The 27,320-nt window shown below is 40.7% G+C and overlaps 1 protein-coding gene across 1 annotated transcript in view; it reads left to right on the top strand.

Annotated features, from left to right (window-relative positions):
• Nucleotides 1-8,126: 8,126 nt before the first annotated feature.
• LOC141986246 (uncharacterized) overlaps nt 8,127-27,320 on the top strand; it is a 46,264-nt gene continuing 27,070 nt past the window's right edge. The window contains exons 1-2 of the mRNA XM_074950548.1: nt 8,127-8,532; nt 9,119-9,557. Coding sequence (XP_074806649.1) covers nt 8,127-8,532; nt 9,119-9,557 — 845 coding nt within the window. The remainder of the gene's footprint in view (nt 8,533-9,118; nt 9,558-27,320) is intronic.

Raw genomic sequence — 27,320 nt, 5'->3', positions numbered from 1 at the left:
TTAAAACGGGGTAATTACCCACTTTGGGGTCTCGACCCACAGTTTGAGAACCACTGCATTAGAGCCATCATCAAGGAACACATGTCTATATAAGTTGTCTAAAAAAATACATTCTGATTTAAATATAGGCCTATTTTCATACTTATACTTGTGGTGTGCAGAGTTTCAAGGACTATCACATTCATGGCGTTCTCCATCCCTATGTTCCTTCATAACCAGAATCTTCATTGAATGAGGCAACCTGAACAATAGTAATTAAAGCTCTCCAGGGGAAGCTTGGACCCCAGTGAAATTTCTCCTTTGAGCTCAAGGGAGTTGAGGGACAACAGCTGTATCCTATTGAGAACTTAATTATTTAAGGCAGCTGTACTTCATTTGTAATCAAGGTGTATACAAGGGAAGTCACAAAGTTGGGCAGAGAGGGGAAGAAAAGCTGAAGGAAAATTTCTTAGAGCTAGAGAAAGTAACATGGAAGTCAAACCTTTGTTCCCTGTGTTTAAGTTTTAAGATTATTTGATTAGTTGCTCTACAGAATCTTGATAGCTTTAGGGTTCAGCTCTGGCAACTATATTTTCTGGGTGTTGCAATCTAATCAATAGATGAAAAAGCCTTTTGGGGAGTATCAGGGGCTGATGTAAATTGTGGAGCCCACAATACCCTTCTTCCATCCATTCACTTTTTTTTTTTTTAAACAAGTGATCTCTCTGGATTTATTAAAACACAACCCATCACAGAATTTAGCTTCTAAAATATTTGGTTCTCTTCTAATTCTTGAATGGTTTTTGCATGATTAAAAGAAAGTTTTCAAAGTGTGGAAATGCTATATAAGAAGTGTGGGTTTTTTAAATTAGGGATCTAAGTAATATTTCATACAATATTTCCCTCTCTGCAATGAGATATTTGATTTACTGTCTAGACTAACATCACTAGATATCTGACACCCCTGTAACAAAGATTTTGTTTTCCAAGAGAAGCAACTTTCATATAATCATTCCATAAAATTAATTTTAACGGATGATACTTCTCATTGGCAATAGATTAAATAGTTCAATTTGTATGACAAAATATGTATGTTTTATTATACAGTACCAGTTAAGAACATTAACACAGAAAGCTTTGTTTTACTGTATGATTCTTCAAAAGAAGAAACAACAAAATCTTCATTTTTTCAGACTTTCATTTTAGTAGCTTTCCTAAGCCAACCAAATTATTCGCATTACCTCCCCCTGAGCTGCACCTGTATTAATAGTAAGGAAATGGCCTTTCAGACTAGCCACATGATTTTCACTGCAAGAGTATGCACAGGGGATTAGTCAAGTTGTGAGAGTAACCCTTTGCAGGACATTACCGAATGTAAGCCTTCTGTAAACAAATGGAGAATATTTTTATATGACTGAGGTCCGTACAAGAGAAAAGCACATCAACACTGAAGTGAAGACAGCTTTCTTTTGTTGTGTAGTCTGGGCAGGAATTAAAAAAAAAAATAGCAACCTCGAGCTATTTCAAAAACACTTCTATGTTATTGGCTGAATAAAGTGAGGCTTAAAATTCAATTGAGCATCAGGAAGAAATTCCTCAACACATACACACAGGCAGCCCATATACAACTGATTACCGTTTTCACATCATGAAGACTTTGTTTTGCCTTTCTTTGAAGTACTGTAAGAGGCAAGATATCCTACTATATCACCAATTTTCTGATAGGATTTACTATACACTATCTTCCAGCAAGCATAGCTAACAGAGATTTTAAAGAGCTATAGGTGGCGGAGGGAGAGGGGTGTTGTTTTAGGTAAATGATTTGCTCTAGGAAGACAGATGCAGTATGTAGAGCCAAGTATGCTAAACATTGTGCCTGATGTAAATCATTGTTGCAAGACAGAAAGACGGGATAAAAGTCAGAAACAGCCATCTTTATTATGGAATTTAGAGCGTGTTTGTGTCTGACATTGAGCAATCAGGGAAAGGCTATTGATATCTGATAAAAGTAATATGTTCTCACACCAAGGCAACTAGAGGAGAAAAGACCAGAGTAGGAGACAGCTGGAGCTCTAGGGTGCTTCTGGAAACATGAGTGAAGTCTTGCTCTAAAAAAAAGAAAAGAAAGGGCAGAAAAACATCCAGACACTTTCCACCTGGTGGAAAAGCACATTCTTGAATATCAGCCTGACCACATAGTTACCAACAAAAGGAAAATGGAGAGGTGGGTCAGATTGGTGTTGTAGCTGATGAGGTTTCTTAGGAAAGAGGGCCTAGGGCTTAAACAGATGGCCAGAAACAGGAGTTTGGGAGGATAATTATATCTGAAATCTCCATGTTGTTCTAGAAATTAGGAGACTATCTGTTTTAGTTTCAGAGTAACAGCCGTGTTAGTCTGTATTCGCAAAAAGAAAAGGAGTACTTGTGGCACCTTAGAGACTAACCAATTTATTTGAGCATAAGCTTTCGTGAGCTACAGCTCACTTCATCGGATGCATTCTGCAGTTTCCACAGTATGCATCCGATGAAGTGAGCTGTAGCTCACGAAAGCTTATGCTCAAATAAATTGGTTAGTCTCTAAGGTGCCACAAGTACTCCTTATCTGTTTTAGTGTGGCTTTAATTTCTACAAATACAATGAGGGATTATGATATGGTAGAAGATGAAGATGGGTTATTAGAAATAGCAGCAATGAGTGATGCAAAGAGCAGCTTCACTGTTTTAAGCCTGGTCCATATGTTTGTGATCTGTTTAAATAAACTGAATCTGTGATAACAAGAATCCCATATAAATACACAGAGATGTATTTTTTACAAGGAACATAAATGTGTTGTTCAATACTGAAGGATTCAAAGAACAGAAGAAGTCCGAGAGTTCCAAAGTGTGGAGTTTGATTCAAACAACACTTAAACAGAAAACATGTAATGATTACATTAATTTAAGATAAAATATCGGCTGGGATGATGCTAAGAGTATGCACACAGATATGGGAATCAAGGTATCATATCAATGTGAGAACTGAATGGGATAGGTTCTGTCCTCAGAGTTCATACAAACTGTAACATTCAGTCACTTTGACAGATAGACATGCCAATTTAATAGGTGCTCGTGTTGAAACACCTCTGCTTGGGAACCCTTTGCTTGTGCTGGAAGGGGTTATGTTTTGCCAGCCTGAATTTGCATGCTATCTGCTACCATTTGTTAGAATGCTATCTCACTTTTACAATCAATCTGGTGTCCCATTTTCTAACTATAGCTTGCTCCTTTGCTTTCATATGGGGAATTCTTGGAGTAGTAAAAGTAACACTGTAGCTGATGTCCTGTGTGGGTTTTTTTTTTAAAACTTTTTTTTTTTGGTGGCTCCAACCTTTTCAGTGACCATTTTTGGTAATACTGTGATCCTTCTTGAGAACAAAATTATAATAAAAATGAGGTTTAACTTTTGTATGAATTTCATAGTTCTCAAATGAATGAACTCATGGTACACTATTTCCTGTTCTTATTGTAACTGAATCTGAAATATATTATCTTTGTACAGCTTAAAAATCTCTTACCATGCGGGCAGGTATTTTTGTGTTAGGTAGTTTAAGTATCTGATCACTTGACTCTGTACAAGTGATGGGAGAACATCAAATATACAGAGGTTTGGCTCACATCAGGGAAACATTTTAGGCGTGCAAAACTTGGCTGCAAAATCTGCAAGAAAATGTATTTTACAAAATATCTTTTACTTCCTGATTTTGGGAAGGGTAGATACAATTATAACAGCCTGACAACACTTTCTTGAATAGATTTTCAAAACCTGGGTAGGTGCTTAAATTTAGGCTCCTACTTTCATAAATTTGTGACCTGATTTTAAATAGTGATGCCTGACTAGCAACTTTCAATGGTGTCAATAGGAGCCGTTGGGTCCTCCGACACTCTTGAAAATGTAGGTGCCTAAATGTAGATTTAGGAGCTTCACTTTAGGTACCCGTTTTTGAAAACTGTGGTTTCTGCTGCTAGTCCTGTTTCAAACCAGGAAATGAAAAAATGAAAGCTAACAGAGGAAATAATTTATTTTTATGAAACTTGGTAGGTTTAGTCTAGAACTAGTGATAACTCTTTACTGTTTATAAAGGCCGCAAGCAGTTCTAGTAGTTAAATGTTAGTTTCATTCCAATTTCCAGGGGATTGGGGGGATTCCAGGGCCTTAGGATATTAGACAATGGAACTTTGTGAATTAATGTACCTATGTAGCAAGTGATGAGGGCCAAGGCACCAAAGGTTCTGAATTGATAAGCATCCAAATGACATAAAACACTGTTAGGGCTAAATGTGATTATCTGAGCCTTCTTAGACCGGAAAATAATTTGGAAATCTTATACGAACAGTATTTTAATATAGCTTCCTCCTCAGTGATCATTTTTTTAATAATAAATGAAAAAATTATAGCAAGATTGTCACAGGAGTTTCATAAACTTAGTAAGTGATGCTTGCATTAACCTGCCATGCATATATTTACTTCCTCACTTTTAAAGCAAGTTTTCTATTTCATTCTTATAATTCTTCATTAAATTTCCATCATAAAGAGGCAAAAACTACTATGAAAATAAGTACCTAGAATGCTAATATATATATATATTTGACAAATGATGAGAGAGTATTTTGGAGTCCTTAAAAGTCGATTAGTAAAAGCCTTAAAAGTTAACTGCTAGCTTAAAATGTTTTACCATAATGAAATAGTGCCAAACATAAGAAGAGGAAAAATACAGTAACAGACATAATAAAACAGTCTGTGAGGATGGAAAACAGGACATTAGACAGTGAACAAGGCAGTCTATTGGGCGAAAAGGACCAGCAGAAACTTCAGAACATCTTTACTGGTGCTTTTGGAGAACAGCACTTTGCAATACTCGTATAATCAAGAGAGAAGTATTTCCAAAGCTCACAATTGTGAGGACAACTGCAGTATGCATCTCTGTGGGGTCAAATATTGTTATATGAATTATTACTTCATATTTAATCAATATATTTAGTCACAGGAAGTGTTACACATATGAGTTTCAATTTATTGAATTCCATGGGAGTTTTGCATGCTTCTAAAAGAATGGGTCACAACCTTCGAAGTGCAGAGGGAAATAAAGTGATTCTGGCAATAATTACTGTGTAATTATTTAAAAGCAGACAAGGAATTCACAAGACCTTCATATAATGAAACTAGTGCACACAACCCCTCAGTCAAGAAGAATGAAATAAGTTCAGCCGTGTCTCTGCAATATTAGAGATGCAAATTCATCTTCCCTTTTTCCTCCTCCAAATTTCTCTTTCTTAGCACCCACTGTGATCCTCTTACCAGTTTCTGGGAAGTGGATTTACCTCTTAATGTTTATGAACTTTCTTCAAGGCAAAGCAAACTTGTGTCAGAGACAAGAAAGCAGGTGAGATGAAGTGGCTTAGTCTTTGCATTTAGTACCAAGCTTTTCTTTTTTTCCCTTTGAGTAAAATACTTAAATACAGAGTAGAAGAACAAAATAAAAAAAGTTGTGTATATTCACAAAATATTTACCAAACCCTTCAAGCTCTAAGTAGAAGTTTGAATCTTAACTTATCCAAATTCTGTTAGTCTCACAGAAGCAGCTTGAAGCCCATTGCTGTTGCATTCCACTATAGCTTCTTTCACTTGGAACAATTTAGAAACATCTGATATTCATTTTGACCAGGCAACTTGAACATCCCTCAAACAGCAGTAGGCTCTTACTTCTTCATCTGTTACCACTAATTGCATGAAACTGTGAATTTTCTAGAAAGGATTAAGCAAGAAATTTGTGTGGCACAATAAAAAGCAAGACCTGAGAGAAGTTATTATATTTTAAGGAGTGCAAACTCAGGAAAATCAAAACCAAGATGAGGCTACAAAGACTGTGCTCCTGCTATAGAGGAAGAAGATGCTCAAAACAAAAGGAACTCTTATTACCAAAGCAGGAACAAACACTAAACATGAGAGAAACTGTGCAGGAAATCTATCCCTATTTTAATTTAATTGAATGAGAATGTTTATTTGAAGTCAGTTAGAGAAGGGTTTTTTTGTTACTGTAACTAAAGAGCAGTGAACTGGATCTAATAAAATAGGTCCTCAACTATCACACACAACTCCAACTCAAGCCTGAAGCTTTCTGACGTTTGAAAAGTTCAGAAAACTTAAAATTCACAGGCTTTTTCTTTTCTTTCTTTCTTTCTTTTTTTTTTTGGTTGGTGTAAACTTCAGTGAGGATCAGAAGCAGAAATGCAAAACTACCATTATTGCAGCATTTCTGATCAGGCTCAAACACGGGAGCATAATCCCACAACAAACTATCCTAATAAGAATTTACAGCCTGTTTTTCAGACCAAACTGGTGTGGCTGACCTTTCAAATTTCCAAATGCTCTTCTGAAATGAACTGAATTTTTTAAAGTGCAGTCATGTCCAGTTCTGCTTTCTGAGTAAGTTATGAAGACGGTGAGAGGCCGCTCCGAGGAAGCGATAATACATGATAATACTAGCATGTGTACAGTAGAATCCTAATCATATATACTTTTAATTTTTAAAAAATTCTTAATCCAAAATACATTTGTATCTCAGGCTGCCAGTAGCTTATCCATTGCACATTTTTTTCCCCCAAGGTTTGTTTTTAGGAAGGGCTGGAGTGTTCCTCAAAGTCTCTGTGAAATCCAGTTTCTACTCTGGAGCAGGGATCACTTTCTTGTTTGTATAGAGCTTAGCGTAATATGGTTGGGTCTTCTAGGTGCTAGGACAATACAAACAATATTATTGATAAATAGTACACAGCATAAAAGCAAAGCCTTAACTGTTTTACTACTATCTGAATTCACAGACAAAACCTACCCTTAATTCTGGCTTTTGGACAGATTCCTGACAATGGAACCAGGAGGGTTCCACTGTGTAACAAAAGACATTGCTTTGAGGGAGACTGCACAAGGGATACACAGCTCATGAGTGGCCTTATGGTGGGGGGAGGAGGGATGGTCCCTGCATGACAGTGTACAGAGAAGTTTGCAGGTGGAGCAGTGGTAGATGTCAGCAGAGATCAGTTGATCTGTTGCTGAACAGATCCTGTGGATCCTCAAACACACAGAGAGAGGGCATTCTGCATTTATAGAGGCTACTCCTCAGAAGAGTGTGTCTGCTATAATCTTGGGGGGAGGGGGAAGTGTGTTTCTGCAACCTCTTTCTGATTAATTCAGTTGCATCACAGAAGATTTGCTTGGGGCAGTATTATTGCAAGCAACTAAAACAGGAGACAGAGTTTTCTTTTATTTTGTATTACACTGGGATGTTTTCTGACCCTTGAGATTATTGAAGATCCCAGAGAACAATCTGAAAGATTAGGGGTGATGATGCACTGTGGTAGATGAATTTAAATTTGGATAATTACAATATGCACTTCTACCATAAAATTTGCTTTTGAATTAGATATTTTATTCCTTTCTTGGTCCTAAATTTCTGTTTAGTGTTGCTGTGTGCTGTTTAAACAGTTGCTACATTTCACCTGATAGGCTATATGTCAGTGGTGGATGAAGTGATTTCTATAGATTTATGTCTAGTTTACAAAGCTACTTTAAGATCTTGTCTAGGCCCTGGTCTACAATAGGACTTTAGGTCGAATTTAGCAGCATTAAATCGATGTAAACCTGCACCCGTCCACACGATGAAGCCCTTTATTTCGACTTAAAGGGCTCTTAAAATCGATTTCCTTACTCCACCCCTGACAAGTGGATTAGCGCTTAAATCCGCCTTGCCGGGTCGAATTTGGGGTACTGTGGACACAATTCGATGGTATTGGCCTCCGGGAGCTATCCCAGAGTGCTCCATTTTGACCGCTCTGGACAGCACTCTCAACTCAGATGCACTGGCCAGGTAGACAGGAAAAGAACCGTGAACTTTTGAATCTCATTTCCTGTTTGGCCAGCGTGGCAAGCTGCAGGTGACCATGCAGAGCTCATCAGCAGAGGTGACCATGATGGAGTCTCAGAATTGCAAAAGAGCTCCAGCATGGACCGAACGGGAGGTACGGGATCTGATCGCTGTATGGGGAGAGGAATCCGTGCTATCAGAACTCCGTTCCAGTTTTCGAAATGCCAAAACCTTTGTCAAAATCTCCCAGGGCATGAAGGACAGAGGCCATAACAGGGACCCGAAGCAGTGCCGCGTGAAACTGAAGGAGCTGAGGCAAGCCTACCAGAAAACCAGAGAGGCGAACGGCCGCTCCGGGTCAGAGCCCCAAACATGCCGCTTCTATGATGAGCTGCATGCCATTTTAGGGGGTTCAGCCACCACTACCCCAGCCGTGTTGTTTGACTCCTTCAATGGAGATGGAGGCAATACGGAAGCAGGTTTTGGGGACGAAGAAGATGATGATGATGACGAGGTTGTAGATAGCTCACAGCAAGCAAGCGGAGAAACCGGTTTTCCCGACAGCCAGGAACTGTTTCTCACCCTGGACCTGGAGCCAGTACCCCCTGAACCCACCCAAGGCTGCCTCCTGGACCCAGCAGGTGGAGAAGGGACCTCCGGTGAGTGTACCTTTTAAAATACTATACATGGTTTAAAAGCAAGCATGTGAAAGGATTACTTTGCCCTGGCATTCGCGGCTCTCCTGGATATACTCCCAAAGCCTTTGCAAAAGGTTTCTGGGGAGGGCAGACTTATTGCGTCCTTCATGGTAGGACACTTTACCACTCCAGGCCAGTAACACGTACTCGGGAATCATTGTACAACAAAGCATTGCAGTGTATGTTTGCTGGCGTTCAAACAACATCCGTTCTTTATCTCTGTGTTATCCTCAGGAGAGTGAGATATAATCCATGGTCACCTGGTTGAAATAGGGTGCTTTTCTTCAGGGGACACTCAGAGGAGCCCATTCCTGCTGGGCTGTTTGCCTGCGGCTGAACAGAAATGTTCCCCGCTGTTAGCCACAGGGAGGGGGGAGGGTTGAGGGGGTAGCCACGCGGTGGGGGGAGGCAAAATGCGACCTTGTAATGAAAGCACATGTGCTATGTATGTAATGTTAACAGCAAGGTTTACCCTGAAAGAGTGTAGCCAGTGTTTTATAAAATGTGTCTTTTTAAATACCACTGTTCCTTTTTTTTTCTCCACCAGCTGCATGTGTTTCAATGATCACAGGATCTTCTCCTTCCCAGAGGCTAGTGAAGATTAGAAAGAAAAAAAAACGCACTCGAGATGAAATGTTCTCCGAGCTCATGCTGTCCTCCCACACTGACAGAGCACAGACGAATGCGTGGAGGCAAATAATGTCAGACTGCAGGAAAGCACAAAATGACCAGGAGGAGAGGTGGCGGGCTGAAGAGAGTAAGTGGCGGGCTGAAGAGAGGGCTGAAGCTCGAATGTGGCGGCAGCGTGATGAGAGGAGGCAGGATTCAATGCTGAGGCTGCTGGAGGACCAAACGAGTATGCTCCAGTGTATGGTTGAGCTGCAGCAAAGGCAGCTGGAGCACAGACTGCCACTACAGCCCCTGTGTAACCAACCGCCCTCCTCCCCAAGTTCCATAGCCTCCACACCCAGACGCCCAAGAATGCGGTGGGGGGGCCTCCGGCCAACCAGCCACTCCACCACAGAGGATTGCCCAAAAAAAAGAAGGCTGTCATTCAATACATTTTAAAGTTGTAAACTTTTAAAGTGCTGTGTGGCATTTTCCTTCCCTCCTCCACCACCCCTCCTGGGCTACCTTGGTAGTCATCCCCCTATTTGTGTGATGAATGAATAAAGAATGCATGAATGTGAAGCAACAATGACTTTATTGCCTCTGCAAGCGGTGATCGAAGGGAGGAGGAGAGGGTGGTTAGCTTACAGGGAAGTAGAGTGAACCAAGGGGCGGGGGGTTTCATCAAGGAGAAACAAACAGAACGTTCACACCATAGCCTGGCCAGTCATGAAACTGGTTTTCAAAGCCTCTCTGATGCGTACCGCGCCCTCCTGTGCTCTTCTAACCGCCCTGGTGTCTGGCTGCGCGTAACCAGCAGCCAGGCGATTTGCCTCAACCTCCCACCCCGCCATAAACATCTCCCCCTTACTCTCACAGATATTGTGGAGCACACAGCAAGCAATAATAACAGTGGGAATATGGTTTCGCTGAGGTCTAAGCGAGTCAGTAAACTGCGCCAGCGCGCCTTTAAACGTCCAAATGCACATTCTACCACCATTCTGCACTTGCTCAGCCTGTAGTTGAACAGCTCCTGACTACTGTCCAGGCTGCCTGTGTACGGCTTCATGAGCCATGGCATTAAAGGGTAGGCTAGGTCCCTGAGGATAACTATAGGTATTTCAACATCCCCAACAGTTATTTTCTGGTATGGGAAGTAAATCCCTTCCTGCAGGCATTAAACAGACCAGAGTTCCTGAAGATGCAAGCGTCATGCACCTTTCCCGGCCATCCCACGTTGATGTTGGTGAAACGTCCCTTGTGATCCACCAGAGCTTGCAGCACTATTGAAAAGTACCCCTTGCGGTTTATGTACTCGCCGGCTTGGTGCTCCGGTGCCAAGATAGGGATATGGGTTCCGTCTATGGCCCCACCACAGTTAGGGAATCCCATTGCAGCAAAGCCATCCACTATGACCTGCACATTTCCCAGGGTCACTACCCTTGATATCAGCAGATCTTTGATTGCGTGGGCTACTTGCATCACAGCAGCCCCAACAGTAGATTTGCCCACTCCAAATTGATTCCCAACTGACCGGTAGCTGTCTGGCGTTGCAAGCTTCCACAGGGCTATCGCCACTCGCTTCTCAACTGTGAGGGCTGCTCTCATCTTGGTATTCATGCGCTTCAGGGCAGGGGAAAGCAAGTCACAAAGTTCCATGAAAGTGCCCTTACACATGCGAAAGTTTCGCAGCCACTGGGAATCGTCCCAGACCTGCAACACTATGCGGTCCCACCAGTCTGTGCTTGTTTCCCGAGCCCAGAATCGGCGTTCCACAGCATGAACCTGCCCCATTAGCACCATGATGCATGCATTGGCAGGGCCCATGCTTTCAGAGAAATCTGTGTCCATGTCCTGATCACTCACGTGACCGCGCTGACGTCGCCTCCTCGCCCGGTAGCGCTTTGCCAGGTTCTGGTGCTGCATATACTGCTGGATAATGCGTGTGGTGTTTAATGTGCTCCTAATTGCCAAAGTGAGCTGAGCGGACTCCATGCTTGTCTTGGTATGGCGTCCGCACAGAAAAAAGGCGCGGAATGATTGTCTGCCGTTGCTCTGACAGAGGGAGGGGCGACTGACGACACGGCTTACAGGGTTGGCTTCAGGGAGCTAAAATCAACAAAGGGGGTGGCTTTACATCAAGGAGTAGTTCAGGCAGGACTTCACGGAGGGTTCCAATAAGAAATGGTGCACCTAAGTTATTGTTCTTATTGGAACAAGGAGGTTAGCCTGGCCTCTGATTGATACATGGCTAGATTTACCTCGCTGCACCTTCTCTGTGAGTGACTGCAGTGTGACCTAGAGGAATGAGTCCCCTAGACAGGGGAGGAGGCAAATGAGTACAAAACAAATCTGGTCTATTTCTTGTTTTGATCCACTCCATCTATCTTTTACATCTTTGGCTGGCAGCAGACGGTGCAGAAGGACTGCAAGCCATCCACATCTCATGGCTGCTCGGCAGAAGATGGTACAGTACGACTGCTAGCCATCCTCATCTCTTGCCTGCCTGGCAGAAGATGGTGCAATATGACTGCTAGCCATCCTCATCTCTTGCCTGCCCGGCAGAAGATGGTACAATACGATTGCTAGCCATCGTCATCTCTTGCTGCCCGGCAGAAGATGGTACAATACGACTGCTAGCAATCCTTATTGCCTGCCTGATCACCATTATACGGTTCAATAGGACTGACTGCAGGACTAAAGAGAATGACCTGGTCAAGTCACCAAAAATTTAGTCCCTGCGCCCATGTCTGCCCAGGCGCTCCCAGCCGACGTGGCCAGGAGCACCTCGGACATGACGAGGACGGCTATCTGTCATACTGCACCGTCTGCTGCCAGAAGGCAATGGGTTGCTGCTACTGTGTAGCAATGCCGTACCGCGTCTGCCAGCACCCAGGAGACATACGGTGACGGTTACCTGAGCGGGCTCCATGCTTGCGGTGGTATGGCGTCCGCACAGGTAACTCAGGAAAAAAGGCGCGAAACGATTGTCTGCCCTTGCTTTCACGGAGGGAGGGAGGGAGGGAAGGGGGAACTGACGATATGTACCCAGAACCACCCGCGACAATGTTTCAGCCCCATCAGGCATTGGGATCTCAACCCAGAATTCCAATGGGCAGCGGAGACTGCGGGAACTGTGGGATAGCTACCCACAGTGCAACGCTCCGGAAGTCGACTCTAGCCTCGGTACTGTGGAAGCACTCCGCCGAGTTAATGCACTTAATGCACTTCTGTGGGGACACACACACTCGAATATATAAAACCGATTTCTAAAAAAACGACTTCTATAAATTCGACCTTATTCCGTAGTGTAGACATACCCTAGGAAAGTCTCAATCTTGGCAGAGAGAATCAGACACTGAACTGCACTCTTAGTTCCAAAGGTGATCCCTCCATAATAAGGTATGTTGATGGGTTGGGGTGAATTAGAGAAGCTTGTATAACCAGCAAGATAGCATCTTCTTTAGATAAAGAGGATTTCACAAACCAGGATTCCACTGCTGCCAATCTAGTACATCCCACAAGTAGTATATTCACTCTAAAAATAGACATAGTAAAAGCAGTCAATTGTAATTATTGTCACGTCAATAAATTGTAATTTCTCCTCTTTTCTTATGCATTTAACAGATCGTAATTGTAAATCACCTCTAGGATTACACTTTTATAGGTGTTGTAAAGTTAGATCAATGGTATGTGTTAAAGCTATAATTTAAATAGTAATTTGGACACAAGATCAAATAGGACAAAATATTTTGTGCCAATACCTACTTCATATCTACTATTAGAAACGGCAACACTATTGAATCCTATTGTACATTTGGATGTCAGGAGCATTATTCAATATTAGATTTCAGTAATATCTTGCAATCAAATGGAATCTCATTTCTATTCAATTCATCTGTACAGTTAATTTAGAGGATAGATGGCTACTGCGGCATTATTATTTGTGAAGCTGACTTAAACAACTTGTTATATTGTTTAATGCCAGATAAGCTTATGTGTGTTTTTTCATATTCTGTTTTGGGACTCTTGTGATCCCAATTTGTCCAAATTCTTGTCTCAGAACTCATACTCCCACCAGCTTCTTTATCTTAACAAAATGCCGTGACTCTCCCTGACCTGTAAATAATTTGTAAACCCAGCCACATTTCTGAACCAGGGGAAGAGGATGGGCAGGGCAGGGCAGTAGGAAGGAGAGTTGTCTTCTGGTTTGCAGATTCATCACAATGATTATGACTTGCATCTACTCAATGGTGACTGACACAGCTCAGTTATCATACTCACAATGAACTGTTTGTGAAGAATCAACAGGCCAAGTATAATTTGAGGTTCAAGAAAATTATAAACTGCTGATTGATCATCCGTGAAGGGGAAAAAAGCTAAATTCACTGACTATTTTTGCTCAGAGCTGCTCATCTAGAGTTTCATCACCAAACTCTTCATTTTGTATCTCTGGTCTTGACTATCTTAACGTTTGAATCCATAAGCCCTCCCTAATGCTGCCAGTCTGCAATCATATTACACTTTTTATGTGTTAGCCCTGGTAGGTGACTAACTTCTTCAACCTTCAGGAAGGAAAGATGATACCGTAAAAGCACAGCAGTTGGGTTTTGTTCCCATCTCTCTTGAAGAGTTAGGTCTGTGATGTTGGACAAGTCTCTTACATTCTCTGTGTCTCCATTTATCTGTTAAATAGGATCACTAGAGCTGACTGGAAAATTTTTGACAAGATGTTCTAATGAAAAAAACCTCTTTCCCAAGACATTCTTCATTTGTCAACTTTCACTTTTTAAAAATTAAGTATTCATCACTGCAAAGTTATGAGGCTAACTATATTATGTTGGTAATATATTTATTTGTAGAATCTTGGATGGGAAGTTACTATAGAAGTGGGGCACATATGTTCAGGATGGCTTTTAGCAACATACATTATGAAGAGTTAATTCTAGCCTGTAAAACATTGCACTACCCTGTGACAATTGTGCAGATTGCACTCAACAAATATGGAAGCAATCTGATGTCCACAACTATCAGTTACTATCAGATTTTCAGAATTGCATTTGTGTAAATATATGTGCATTTGTTTGCCTAACAGGGTCCTGTAATTACTTTGATTTCACACAGCCGTGCCAATGCATGCACAAATGACTTGTTTGGCTTCTAACCTGTCAATTTGTGCATGAAATCACCACGACTACACCTGCCATTGTAAGTACTTGCAAGTGCATGTTAAGCATACAGATCCACATGTAATTCTGAAAACCTTAGCAATTTTGTCAGCTCCTTCAAAATTTTGCTTTTGCAGATTATAATTTGTAAAACTTGTGTGAAAGCCTGGTAAAGGGGCTGTTACAATCTATTTGTGTGTTTTATGTTGTGAAGGAAAATTTCGTATTTCTCTGTAATAAAATTCTCCAGCACAAGAGCATTTTCTCTCCGTCAGAGTTACACGATCTAATTTAAGTCAGTCCCTAAACACAGCAGCATTCATTCTCATAATGCTATTTGTTTCTGTACCCCACCAATAGGTTGTGAACCTCGTGAAAACACTGAGGCTTTGCAGATCTTCCTGTAACAAAAGCACAACACTTCATCATGCCAGAGAAATTGCAGCAGAAAAACACTATGACTCATTCTTTCATCTCCCCCCAGGATAGGAAAATCTTTAAAAGCTAGCATCCCACTTCCTAATGCGGACCAAAACAACCCAGTCTCATCACAACTGTGCATGTTTTCTTTATCAAAGTTCCATAGAAGACCAGACAAAACCTCTATTTTTCCATGCCTGGCATGCACCAAGGTCAGCATCTGCTTTCTCACCATGAACTCTCTTAAACTCAATGTTTCTTTTGATTTTCAAATGGCTAAACCATGCTCTAATTGTAGTTTAACCCTTGCTGCTACTCCACTCAATAGATTGCAGTGGTATGGAGAATTCATTAAAGGAGATCTGGGCCCATATTTTCCCCATTTCCCTTTTCTATGTAGGTGTTGATTCATTAGCCAGGCATCCAGTTTCCTGGTCTGTGAGTGCTGACTGAGTGATTTCAAAAGTTGCAGCTAGCCCCCTTTAGATAGCTTATGGCATTGTTTCAATAGCCTAAATGAACCACAAAGTATTTGCCTGTTGCCCAAGCTCCATGTACATCTTTTAAAAAACCAACACAGCACAGATTTTGGAATCATGAGATGCATGGCACAGCTGGCTCTGAATAATATTTAATTACCTTAATGTGATATATGCTGTTTTAAATGACCAGTGTTTATTCTTATAACTGAACACATATGTAATGGCTGTTGATGTTAAGAAAATGAACCACGCATATGATTGGCGTATTATTTTATCTATTTATTTGTATTACATTGAATAGAAATCAGTAGCAGTCCATGAACACCACTGTCCCTAAAAAAGTTACTTCATCTAAAAAGGCTGATTTAATTTTTTTTTTTGTGCTCATCTTCTAAGAATCTCCTTATGGTTCCTTATTTTAAAAGAAACTGTAAATTTATACCTGATTACAGTGTTTTCCCTTTGTATTTTGTCTCTCCCTGCCCATCTTTTGCCAAGTTCCACTCCGGGTCTCAATCCAAGAACCCAAGATAAAACTCAACACACTAAATTGGTTAGAGGCCTCTGACCCCATATGTACTGAAATGAAATTTCAACCTGTAAGGCGTGGGGGTCGGGGGATGGGGAAGGTTAAGTATGGAATAAGTTCATGTGGTCCTACATTCTTGATAATAGACCTTGAATTCCCCTGGCACTTCTATAAGTTTACCAAATAGCATATGGTCTTACTGAAACCAAAAATTTCATCCAGCCTTACCTGGATGAAAGGAACTATGTTCCAAAATGCCTAGACCTGTGAATGGTACTGAGAATGTCCCACACCCAGTCCCCACAACAGTGGCCCATTTTAATTCTCCATTACAAGTCCAGATAATGAATATTGTCAGCCTAGTATTCCAACCCACTGCAGGGTGCCCAGCAACCGAGCTGCAATTAACTTCACAAAGCATTCCCACTGGCATTACTAATCTCTGGGCCACACAGTGCTTTTTCCTGTATGATCCCAGTTTATTACTAGCAAAATTCCATCTCTGAAAAGGGCTACAGGGATTGCACAGAAAGAACCCCCTACCCCTACCTAGAGCCAATCTTTCAAGGAGGGAGAACTCCCATCCAACCCCAAAGTTCCACTCAGTTCCAACTCCAAACATGGCAGTTTTAGCATGAGGTGGACAGCTGTGTCCTAGCCTGAGCCAAAAAGTTAGTCCCTAGCCCATATTAACCATTGTACTGAGGCCCTGCAAAGGCATCGGTTAAAAATGGTTTGAGGGTGAGGAAAAATACTTTCTAACTGGCTGCCTGTACAGCTCCAAATTGCTGCCATCCTGGGCAGCTGGCATTCAATATACCTATACTTACTTGCCCCAGGGTCCTTCCATACTATTCAGAGGCTTTCCTACTTACACCTAGTTTGCATGATAGCTGGCCTACTGCCAAATAAGAACATGAGGAATTTATGGAAAAACTCAAGTGGAGGTGACTCCACCCAAGGTCCTTTGCTCCTCATCCATGTGCTACAGAAGCTCAAGATGCCACTCAGGGAGGTGGGCTTAGAGAGGTGCTAGAAAATGCCTTTCCCTCCCATTTACTGAAAGGGGAACCTTCTCTTAACTTATTTTCTTAAAATCTATAAAATCTACACAAAAATGAAACAGAAGTACTATCTGAACTAAAGAAAAGAAAAATCTAAACTTAAGACAAGGCTGAATGAAATAGAAATCTTGGGTTGTACAAAGCAAGGAATTGTCAGAGTAGAGCAGACACATAAAACATTTCCTAATGCTGAAGGAAAGAAAAAATCACTGATTTTTTTTTACGTATTAGAGTCCCAAAGAAGAAAAAAACCTAACTCTCTTGAGGAAAACAAGAGGTCAAAGATTGCCCTGAGATGCTTTTAGCAGGAACTCTCTCAAGGCAGAGTACCATGCAATTTTCATTATTTATTTATCATTGTTGAAGGGTTTTGGTTCCATAATACTTGCCCACAATGCATTTGAAGGTTACTGGAAAGTCTTTTCTCCTTTGAACAAAATGGCTATTCACTAGACTACATGAAACATTAAAAGCATAAAGCACAGAAGTGGGATAGCTTTTGGTCTGCTTTACAACCCTGTGCAGCCATCCTTCCCATGAAATATGCAGGGAATTTATATGAATAAGGTTTTGATATGGTCAGACGAAGACAAATGCTCAACCTAACTTAAGATGAACATTTACAACTACCCTTTTGTAAATGCAGAAAGTGGTCTGAGGGCATCTTTATTGGGATGAGAGGATGTCACTATGTGAACAATTAGAATTTTGGCTGTAGTCATAGGTGCTGGGACTAGTGGTGCTGGGGGGTGCTACTGCACCCCCTGGCTTGAAGTGATTTCCATCATATACAGGATTTACCATTTGGTTCAATGGCTCTCAGCACCCAACTATATAAATTGTACCAGCAGACCTGGATGTAGTACCATGAAACAAATGTGAGCAGTAAGCATGTGTATTCTGCTTTCAGGGAGGATATGGAGATCAGTTATTTAGTATGAGCCTGATCCAAAACTGACTGAGGTCAGTAAGTGACTTTCCATCTACTTCAATGGGCTTTGGGTGAGAATCTGTTATTCGGAGGCCTGGGGGTAGCTACTAGGTTCAAAACAACTACTAGGAGTATCATGCCACACTTAGTTGTGAGGGGTTTCTCCCCTTCACTGGAGGCTAAGGGCTGGGTTAACAAGAATCTTCTCCGGTTTGCATCCAGGAACCAGGAAGCTTAGGGTCAGTATTGTATGGTCTACTCTCTTCCCTACAAGAAAGCACAGTGAAGATAGCAGCAGACTACACTTCCCCAAACCAAATACAGGGGCCATCGGTTCTTCTCTTCCCCACATATTAGGGAGGTGCTGGAGAGCTTAATTCCCCTCCTTGTATGTCAGAGGAATGGGAGGAGCTACTAGATTCATAGATTCATAGATATTTAGGTCAGAAGGGACCTTCAATACCTGTAGCCCAGTCATGACTACTATTCCACCCGGAGGGCCTCCTGCTGCTCCGGCCACCGTCAGGGGGTGGGAGAAAAGCCCTGGGGGGCCAGCAGCTGCTTTGGCAGCCCCAGGATCGCTGCCAGGAGCCTGTGAGATCTGGCTGCTCCCGCCGCCCCCGGGACTGCTGCTCAGGTGGTTCCTGGGGTCAGTCCCATCAACCACAGGCTAGGGCTCCAGAGCAGTGTCTGGTGTGGCTGGCTGTAGGACCACATGAGTGGCTGGCTGGAGAGCCACTCCAGGAGCTGCCAGTATGGCTGTCCCCAGGGCTGCCTGGGCTGTCTCCTGGGGTCAGCCACACCGGCCACTGCGGACGTCACGGAGGTCACAGAAAGTCACAGAATCTGTGACTTCCATGACCTTCGTGACAGACACGGAGCCTTAATCATTATCCATGTATTGAGCTATTGTGTGAAGAGCATCCTTGATGAACAGTTCTGTCCTGATGTTTGAATGAGGCATCTTATGATTTGTATAGGGGAGTAGTTGGAAAAACTTATAATACGTTCCAAGAAATAACTGTTAAGAGTAACTTAATAAATACATATTTTTCTTTGATTTCACCCTTTCTCACACAACTGTAATGACATGGTACATATCATTTCCAGTAAGAAAGCTCTTTAAAGTTGGACAGATAGGAATGTTTATCTATTAGAGTGCACTTTCAGCTTTATTTTCATTTAAATATCACCAATCAGCCACAAAGTTCCAAAAGCTCTTTACAAACTCGATGCATGTAGCACCACTGAAATGCAGCCGTCTCTGGGGTACTGGGTAGCACAGCACACAGCTGAAGTGGAGGTGAAGGGGTGAAATTGGCTACGGGTGGTCACTTTTGCAGTCTCTTGATTCCAGCCTGGCTGTTATGCCCCTAGAGAAACTTTAGAGAAACTTTAGGACTATTCTGCATTACCCTAGATGACAATGCTTCCAAGGGCAGCTGGGGATTGAGGCACACTGAAATTGTGACCAACCCCCCTTTCCGTTGGCCATATTACATCCCCTTACATCAGCTGTGAAGAGAAGGGGGCATCGAAGGAGGGATTACCTAGTTCTGTACCACTGAGGTCTCTCTCTCCATAGGGGAAATCCTCTCACTGATGTCTGTACCAGCAGTGCAGTGCAAATCAGACTACTGGCAGCTCAGGATTTGGATTCTGCATTTTTAAGAAACGTGTTATGGGATCTTTAATACACATACCTATAGAACCTTGGATTCCGAAGTCTGATCTTAAAGACAAAAAGACCAAATGAAGTGTTAGAATTTTGCAGAAATCAGACAGATGCCAAATGTATTGGAATCTGAAAGTGATACATTAACACAATTAGTGGTAGCAATTTTATGTTTAAAACATAGAATCTATGTTTTAAAACATAAAAGGTGTAAAAAGAATCTCAACAGAAAGAGTAAAACAGTTTTTGCAGTTTTTTAAATGGCAAATTAAATATAAGGGAAATAATACTGTATGGGCAAAAACTGATTCTTCTGAGAAATACTTCATGGCTTGGTCCCGTCTTCATTTTTATGACTGGTTCAGCTGTATCCATCGCTGATATGTTGTCAAGCAACAAATAAATTCTGTACTACCGTGAAAGCTATAATATAGCACTTATAGTACTACAATGCCCCTTACCAGCAGGTTCAGTGTTGACTCAAAGGAAAGAATGCCACCTGCTGAAGCAAAATTATGGATAGTTCACTTTCTATACAGCTCTTCCTAAAGAAAATCCACAAAAGAGTTATGGTTAGCATTAATTCTTCATCTCCTCTAGGAAGTAAAAACAAACAGGTGTTGCAAAATGTTCACTTTTTCTAAGGGAAAACTGTAATGTGATGGGTTTGATGGGGGAAAATGTTGAAAAGATTAGAATCTAGAGTACTGTTAACCTGTCTTGACACCACTGGAGGGTGATTCTGAATTTATTTCCTACTACTATGGAAAAATGATGAAGAATTTCTTGTCCTACAGTCAGTTTTGTTAAGTAAAAAAAGTGTTAATTCATAAATAAGTTTGCTTGAGGGATGGTTATAACTGTTTTGTAGGAAGTGGTGATCAAAAGGACAGTGAAAAGTTGTGAAACTGACAAAAGTAAATTTCTGTCCATGTTGAAAGGTGGCGGCTCACTTGTATTTGTTCCCAACAAGAAATATGAAATAACGGCAATATGTTGTGACATATTGTTTCTTCTAAGATGCACATACAGCTGTCTTTGAACTCCTTGTTTAATGGCATACTAACATCAGAATAATCAGACTAGCCAGTACTGCATGAGTTCAGGAGCTTAGTAGAAGAGCTAGTTGGGAATTTTTCAATTAAACATTTTAAATGGGAAACGCAGATTTACCAAAATGTATACCTTGATGCATTTATTGACTTCAGTTTTTTCAAAATGTTTTCAAAATAGTCAGTGCTTCACTTCAGCATTCAAAATTTCTGTTTTTCAAACTGATCTTCTGTTTCCTAATTTAAGCTAATTATAATGTTAAAAATATTACCATGGTCATCATCCATCCATCCATCGGTTATGGATTCTCATTTCAAAAAAACTGAGAATTTGACTGGAAATTGTTCCTATTCAAATAGGGACAATCTCAAATTCTGCCTACTCTAGCTGCTGAACAATAGAAAAGACCTGAGATGGGAAGGAATCTCATGCTGCCCCCGCCACAAGAGAGCCCAGCACAGAAGTCCAAGCCAGGAAGTGACTCTCTTCCTTCCTGCCTTCGTTCCTTCCCTTTCCATTTAAAATATGGTTTAAAATATAGAAGCATGGAATATGAATGAAAGCCCCATATTGTTAAAATAAACAAGGCTTTACCAGATCCTTCTGGAAAGACAGTCTATCGCCTATGATTTGGAGAAAATAGGATTAGTGTTGGTAGCCTCAAATCTGAAACATCTGCAAAGTCCATGTACAATAGCTAGCTGATTTCCCAGGTCAGTGCCTTACCTTAGGGCATTTTGACAGAACTTGAAAATTACTATCAGAACTTTTGGAATAATCAGACATTCTCAATGAAACATGCTAAAGAAGAGTAGAAAGGCTGTATTTATCTAAGAAGGAATCAGATGACTGTTTGAAGCTTGGATTACTAAAGGCTCATTAGATTGAATTTTAAAAAAAGGTTTTAAAATGTATTAACAACATCCACATTTCCCTCAGGGCCCTTCACCCCAATCTCAAGTATCACCTGACATTTATTTATTTATTTATTTATTTATTTATTGCTTTCTCTCTTCCCTGTTTCCATGTCAAATTTAATTTGGGCCAAAACTGTTCCATGTTCCATTTCCGATGACAGATAGAAAATCCACATGAAATAGTAGATTAAGTTCAAGGCTAGGAGGCAGGGTGTTCTAAGATGGACTGTCCAGAAAACAAGTATTGTGCCCCGCAAAAAATTGAAATTTCAGATTTTTTTTCAATTTGCAGCAGAATGCACCTGAGATTTTGAAATTTTCTAGAAAAAAAAAAGTGAGTAAGACTATACCCCAGAAGTTAGGGCACTCACCTAGCATGTGAAGGGCCTCATCTGCTGGATTTGGGTTCAATCAAGGTTTAGAACCTACATCCCAGATGAATGTCCTAATCTGAGGGACATTGGATATTCTGGGGTGAGTTGCTCTGTCCAGAAATTCCATCCTGGATCTATGAACATTTCCCAGTGAAAGCTCAATTGAATCTGATACATTTCCGTGAATAGTTTTTGTTTGTTTTTGTTTTGTGTTGACAATTCTCAATTTTCTGACAAAAGACTTTTTGTGGAAAATTTCCTGACTAGTTCTAAATCTGTTCATAACTCTGCTATTAACTGGCCCTAATATTGTGCTTATATAATACTTTACAAATATTAAGTATGTTGAAGTAGGCAAGCATTATTACTTTACAGATGGGGAAAACAAAGACTGAGAGATTGAGACTTGACCAAGGTGACAAGACTTTCAGAAACAGGATTACAACAATCCTGGTCTGTTGACTGCTAGGCTTATCCCTAAACCAACAGATCATGGTTCTTTTCATCAACGCGTCACAATCTTTCTGAATGTCAGTTTCCTAATCTGGATTATATTTATATGCAACCTCCTTCTGGCTCTTGATATCTTAAGCTCTGTATACTTTCTCATCTTGGATATGGTAAATATTTCCCCATTTTACAAATAAAAAGATGCAGGTTCAGAAAAAAATTGGTACTCTTATCCAGTAGATTAGCTATAGGGATTGGAGTCAAAACATTCTTTAGTTAAAGTTGGGGAAGACATTTATTGATGGTGGCATTGGGACTGGGGTAAGAGCAGGTGAGTTTCTAAGTGGTGATAAACAGGCCTACAAATTTACACTAATTGTAAACTCAACTCTAAAAAATGAAAGTTCATAGTTTCATAATAAGCTGTAATAACAAATATTGATTGGAAAAGATGCAAAAGACAGAATTAGTCCAAACAAAAGGTCCAGTGATGTAACTCAAGGACTGTTAAGATCGTGTCTGGTAAACAAGAATAATGTGGGATCAGAACTAGTGAAACAAAAATGGTGTTGGAAATTAGGCCTAATTGATGGGCAAAATAAAGAGGGATGGGCTATTCCTCAAAAAGAGACTTTGAGAGGAAAATTGATGGATGGACAGAGGCTACTGCAATGCCAGCTTACTGGAAGACTAAAAAAAGGGAAGGAGTGACCTTCACCATCATGGCTGCCACCACTGTCTCCTGGGACTCTTGGCTCTTCTTCATCCTAATCCTGTGAGATGTCCTGACCAAACTGAGCAGCAGAGAGGGAGCCAGATGATCTCACCACCTCTACCAGTGCCAGCTGAAAACAAACACCTGGGATGTTCTTTCCCTTAACACTATTGTGTTCTTTTCCTTACCCATTTTATTTCTTCTCTTCCCTATACCTCTTTTTCCTTCTATCTAATAAGTCTGGCCTAGCTGGCCAAGAATGCATATTTTGCAACACTACCACAAGTCTGTGACCAGAAATGCAGCTAAATGCCATACCCTAAATAGCCTAATGCTGATACAAGTTTACCAGGTCTCAGACTGGCTAATAAGACCATGTGTTGTGCCTGTGTTTCTTTCCCCAGTAGTGAGGATGCAAGCGAAATTCCACATCAGAGACGGAAGCTGCATTTTCTCTCTCTATTATTCTTTTCTTTCCCTTTTTGAGTGTTCATCTTGATTTGCGTCTTAGAAACGGGATTGGACTTTAACAGCAGCAGCAGCAGCAGCTCCAGCCTATCTAACTTCCTCTTTTCCACAAAAGGACAGTTATTACTGTCTTTAATACGGTCTATTAGACTGTCAAACAAAGTGGGGGGGGGGGGGAGAGGTTCCTTCTGAAGGCTGTCTCCAGCTAAAGGGAACAAGGGATGTTATTAAAATAAAAGCTTTATTTAATGTTTTACATTTCAAATGCTTTAACTATTTTCCCTTCTTTTCTGTATCTTTTATAAAAAAAAGATTAAAAGGATGTTTAGAGGGTATGTTTGCCATGGTACTAAGTAGGCTGACCTATCTGTATACCAAACCATGTTTAAAACTGTTTAATGTTGGACAGTAAATGGTTTATGTTAACACTTCTCATTTTTTGGACCCATATATCCCATCTAAATTAATTCAACAGCATAAACATCTTCCTATGGTGTTTTTGCTAAAACTTTTTCTTAAATTATCTCAGGGTATGGTGGTGGTGGTTGTTGCTTTTAAGTATCGGTTTTCATATGCTTTTAATATTTAAATTGTATATTTAAATTGTAACTTTCAAAAGTTTTAACCACTACAACTTGGTTATAGAAAAAAATATTCCACTTGGAAAGGTCAATAGCCAGGAGCTAAGAGGAACTGAAGTCCCAAATGCATTTGAATGAGAATGTTGACATTTTTGCTCTGTATGTTGGCTAAATGTATGGCCTTGTTTTTCTTTTCTGTCTTAATAAAAGAGAAAAGAAGTGGTTTAAGAATTCTATTTTTATCTTGAGAATTTATTAGATGCTGCTAGTGCTTTATTTGTTTTGGGTTTTTTTTGTTTGTTTTTATTTTGTTTTGCTTTTTGGTAGGCCAGGTCATTTGGTTTGATATTTTTAGCTTAAAATATTTTGCCATTCTGTAAACATTTAAGTTAGTGACATTTGACCCTCTGATTTTAGAATTAGGCAAAAGACTATCTCTGGCACTACTGAACTGTGAAATTCACCCTTCCTCAGCACAAAATATAAGTAAGGGACTGAGGGAACAAAATTCAAACCCCAGTTTTTTGCCCAGAGTGCAGAGCAGCTCCACACTTCCTCTGTGGCTGCTATTCCAGAGCATGTGCAACCTCTGTGCTCTCCTTATTTTGAGGGTCTTTGAACATAGGAAAACCATGTTATGTCTTGGCTGTCTATAAACAAAGGGTTACAGCACAGGGATACTTGAAACCCTGTGGTCTGGCAAAGAACGCTGACGTGCAGTTCCAGGCCACGTGTTCCCTGCCACCACAACTCACGTTTATTTACCAACTGGGTCCTTAATTTTAAAGTCTGCCCCGAGAAGTGGAATGCATTTATAATTATGGCTTCTGATTTTGCAACCATTTATTTACAGAAGCCTTTTTTTCAACTAAAATAGCTATGCTGTAAAGGTTTGATCCAAAGCCTGTTGAAAACAAAAGAACTAGTCTCATTTACTTCAGTGGGGTTTGGATTAGGTCCTAATTCTCTCTTCTAGATACTTCCTCACCCATTTTTCAGACTCTTTGCAGTCCACTGTTAGTCCCTTCCTAACACCAGCAGCAAAACTTAAACCTGGTTGTCAGAGATATCAAGACTAGCAAAAGTACAAAAATGTGTGGTTTAAACACAAGCTTTTAATAGACACAGGTTTTCATTGGCAAACTAATAAGTACTAGATTTAAATATATGAAAAAGCTATGCATAATTAAGAGCATGTAATGATTCCTTTTGTAAACTGTCACTGATTACATTGAGGATTATAATCTCCTCTGATTAATGATGCATTATGCAAAATGAAGCACACCTATATTAATTCTTCTACAAATACATATGCAAGTAAATGGCATGTAATTTTTTACTGAATAAATTATGACTTATGACCAATTGTATGTGGAGATGTTTGTCCAAGAATGACATGAATTTCATTCATTTAACCTGATTTCCCATCCCTCCCCACCACCTTTTAAAAAAGAAAAAGAACTTCTGAATCCCACTTGCTTGTGCTAGACAATCCAACAAAGTACTAGATAGGCTGTAAAGTAAGGTTTGATAGGAACAAATGTTTCAAACTTCCTCAGAGAATAAGACGCAACACTTCCCACCTATTAATCTAAACCCTTCTGTAAATGGCTATGGTTAATGTCTGTGCATGACTGGATGCCTAAAGGACAGTGCTTTAAATTACTAATGGATTTCCAAAGCAGCATGAGAAAAGGAGGTAATTGTGATAACTGTGATGCAAAATGACAACTAGCACGACTCTATAATTTTTTCTGACTTTTTGAATAACATCAGCCACAAGTTAAATTTAATCATACATGAAATGACTCTATTCTGATCTTTTGCATATATTAAATGGTTTCTTCCCATGACAGTTAAGGATATTTCACTGCAGTTCTGAGCTGCTATTCAGTTCATCTAGCCCTCTCTGCTTATTTCAGCACTCCTATCTACCCCATCAAAATTTTACTGCTTGCATTGCTCTGTGTAGCCCCACTTTCTCACATAACTGAAACTCCTGCTCATTGGATCCCACAAGCATTAAAAACAAGTGTCTGTGTATGAATTTGGAGGGAGAAGGTCCCCCACAAACCATCTAAAGCTTTTAATGATTGTGTTCGGCTTCAAGCTCATCGGAGGGTTGAACAACTATTTTGAGTCCTATGCCTGATCTAAACTACAAAGTTAGGTTGAATGTAAACCGCTTTGTATTGACCTACTTGCCTCCTAATGATATAAATGCCCTGTTACAGTAACACCACATTCCTGAAAAGCATTGAGTCATGGTCTATTTACTGAGGTTGACGTAGTACGAGTATAGACGCTGCATTACTTATGTCCATCCTAAAAGTCCTCCAGCAGCTGTCTCACAATACCCAACACTGACTGCTCTGGTTACAACTGTGAACTCCACTGCCCTGGGATCAGGGAGAATGAAAGGCCTCCTCCCGACTTTAAATCTCCATGAATTTTTGAAATGTCTTTTCCTGATTGCCTAGCTTGGCAAGCACGCCTAGCAGCTCTCCATTGTTTTATGTTCTATTGCTCAGCTGACCAGGCCGGCTACTTGGTCAAGACATGCTCCAGCTTGGAGGAGACAAGAGACATTGAATCTCCTGGGCCTGTGGAGAGAAGAACTTTGCTATGGACTAGCCATAGAAACATGGACATCTACGAGCGATCCCACCAGTCCGTGCTCATTTCTCAGGCCTAGATGCAACACTTCACTATCTGCAGCTGTTCCATGAATGCCACCAACAGCCTTGAATTGATTCTTTCTGTGTCCCACAAAAATCTGTTCTCCAAGAAATCATCACATTCCCTGCTGACTTGGTTCTTTTTGCAACACTGCAAATACTGAAAGATTGGGAATCCTGCGCTTGTAATGGTCATGACAATAGTGCAGAGCTGTGCAGACTCCATGCTTCTGTCTGAGATGGTGGACAGTGAGGAAGTCTATGCGGGTTTGTGAGATTTTTTAAAAGGTGCAGGAATTATGGAATATAGACGACATATGGGATGGAGGCAGTTGCACACTGGGAAGTTGATATCCTTGTTCCCAGTCACCCTCGCATTATTTGTTTCTGGCCTATTATGCATCACCAAAACTTCCCAAAAGAGTCTGAACTGGATATTGGCAGATTGCACATTGGTGCACCACACTTTTTATCACACAAGCTCACTTAGTGAGTACAAAAGAGCCAAATATGCACATGCACAAGCGATATACTAACTGTGGCAGCTTTATGCCAATATAAATTGTATTGGCAAAAGTTTGTAATATAGACATGGCCCTAATCTGGTGTAACTCCTGAGGCCTACAGGAAAAGGG

Source organism: Natator depressus, chromosome 4 (assembly GCF_965152275.1).
Source record: "Natator depressus isolate rNatDep1 chromosome 4, rNatDep2.hap1, whole genome shotgun sequence".
In the NCBI taxonomy this organism is placed as follows: Eukaryota; Metazoa; Chordata; order Testudines; family Cheloniidae; genus Natator; species Natator depressus.
This window is presented reverse-complemented; position numbering and strand designations above follow the sequence as displayed.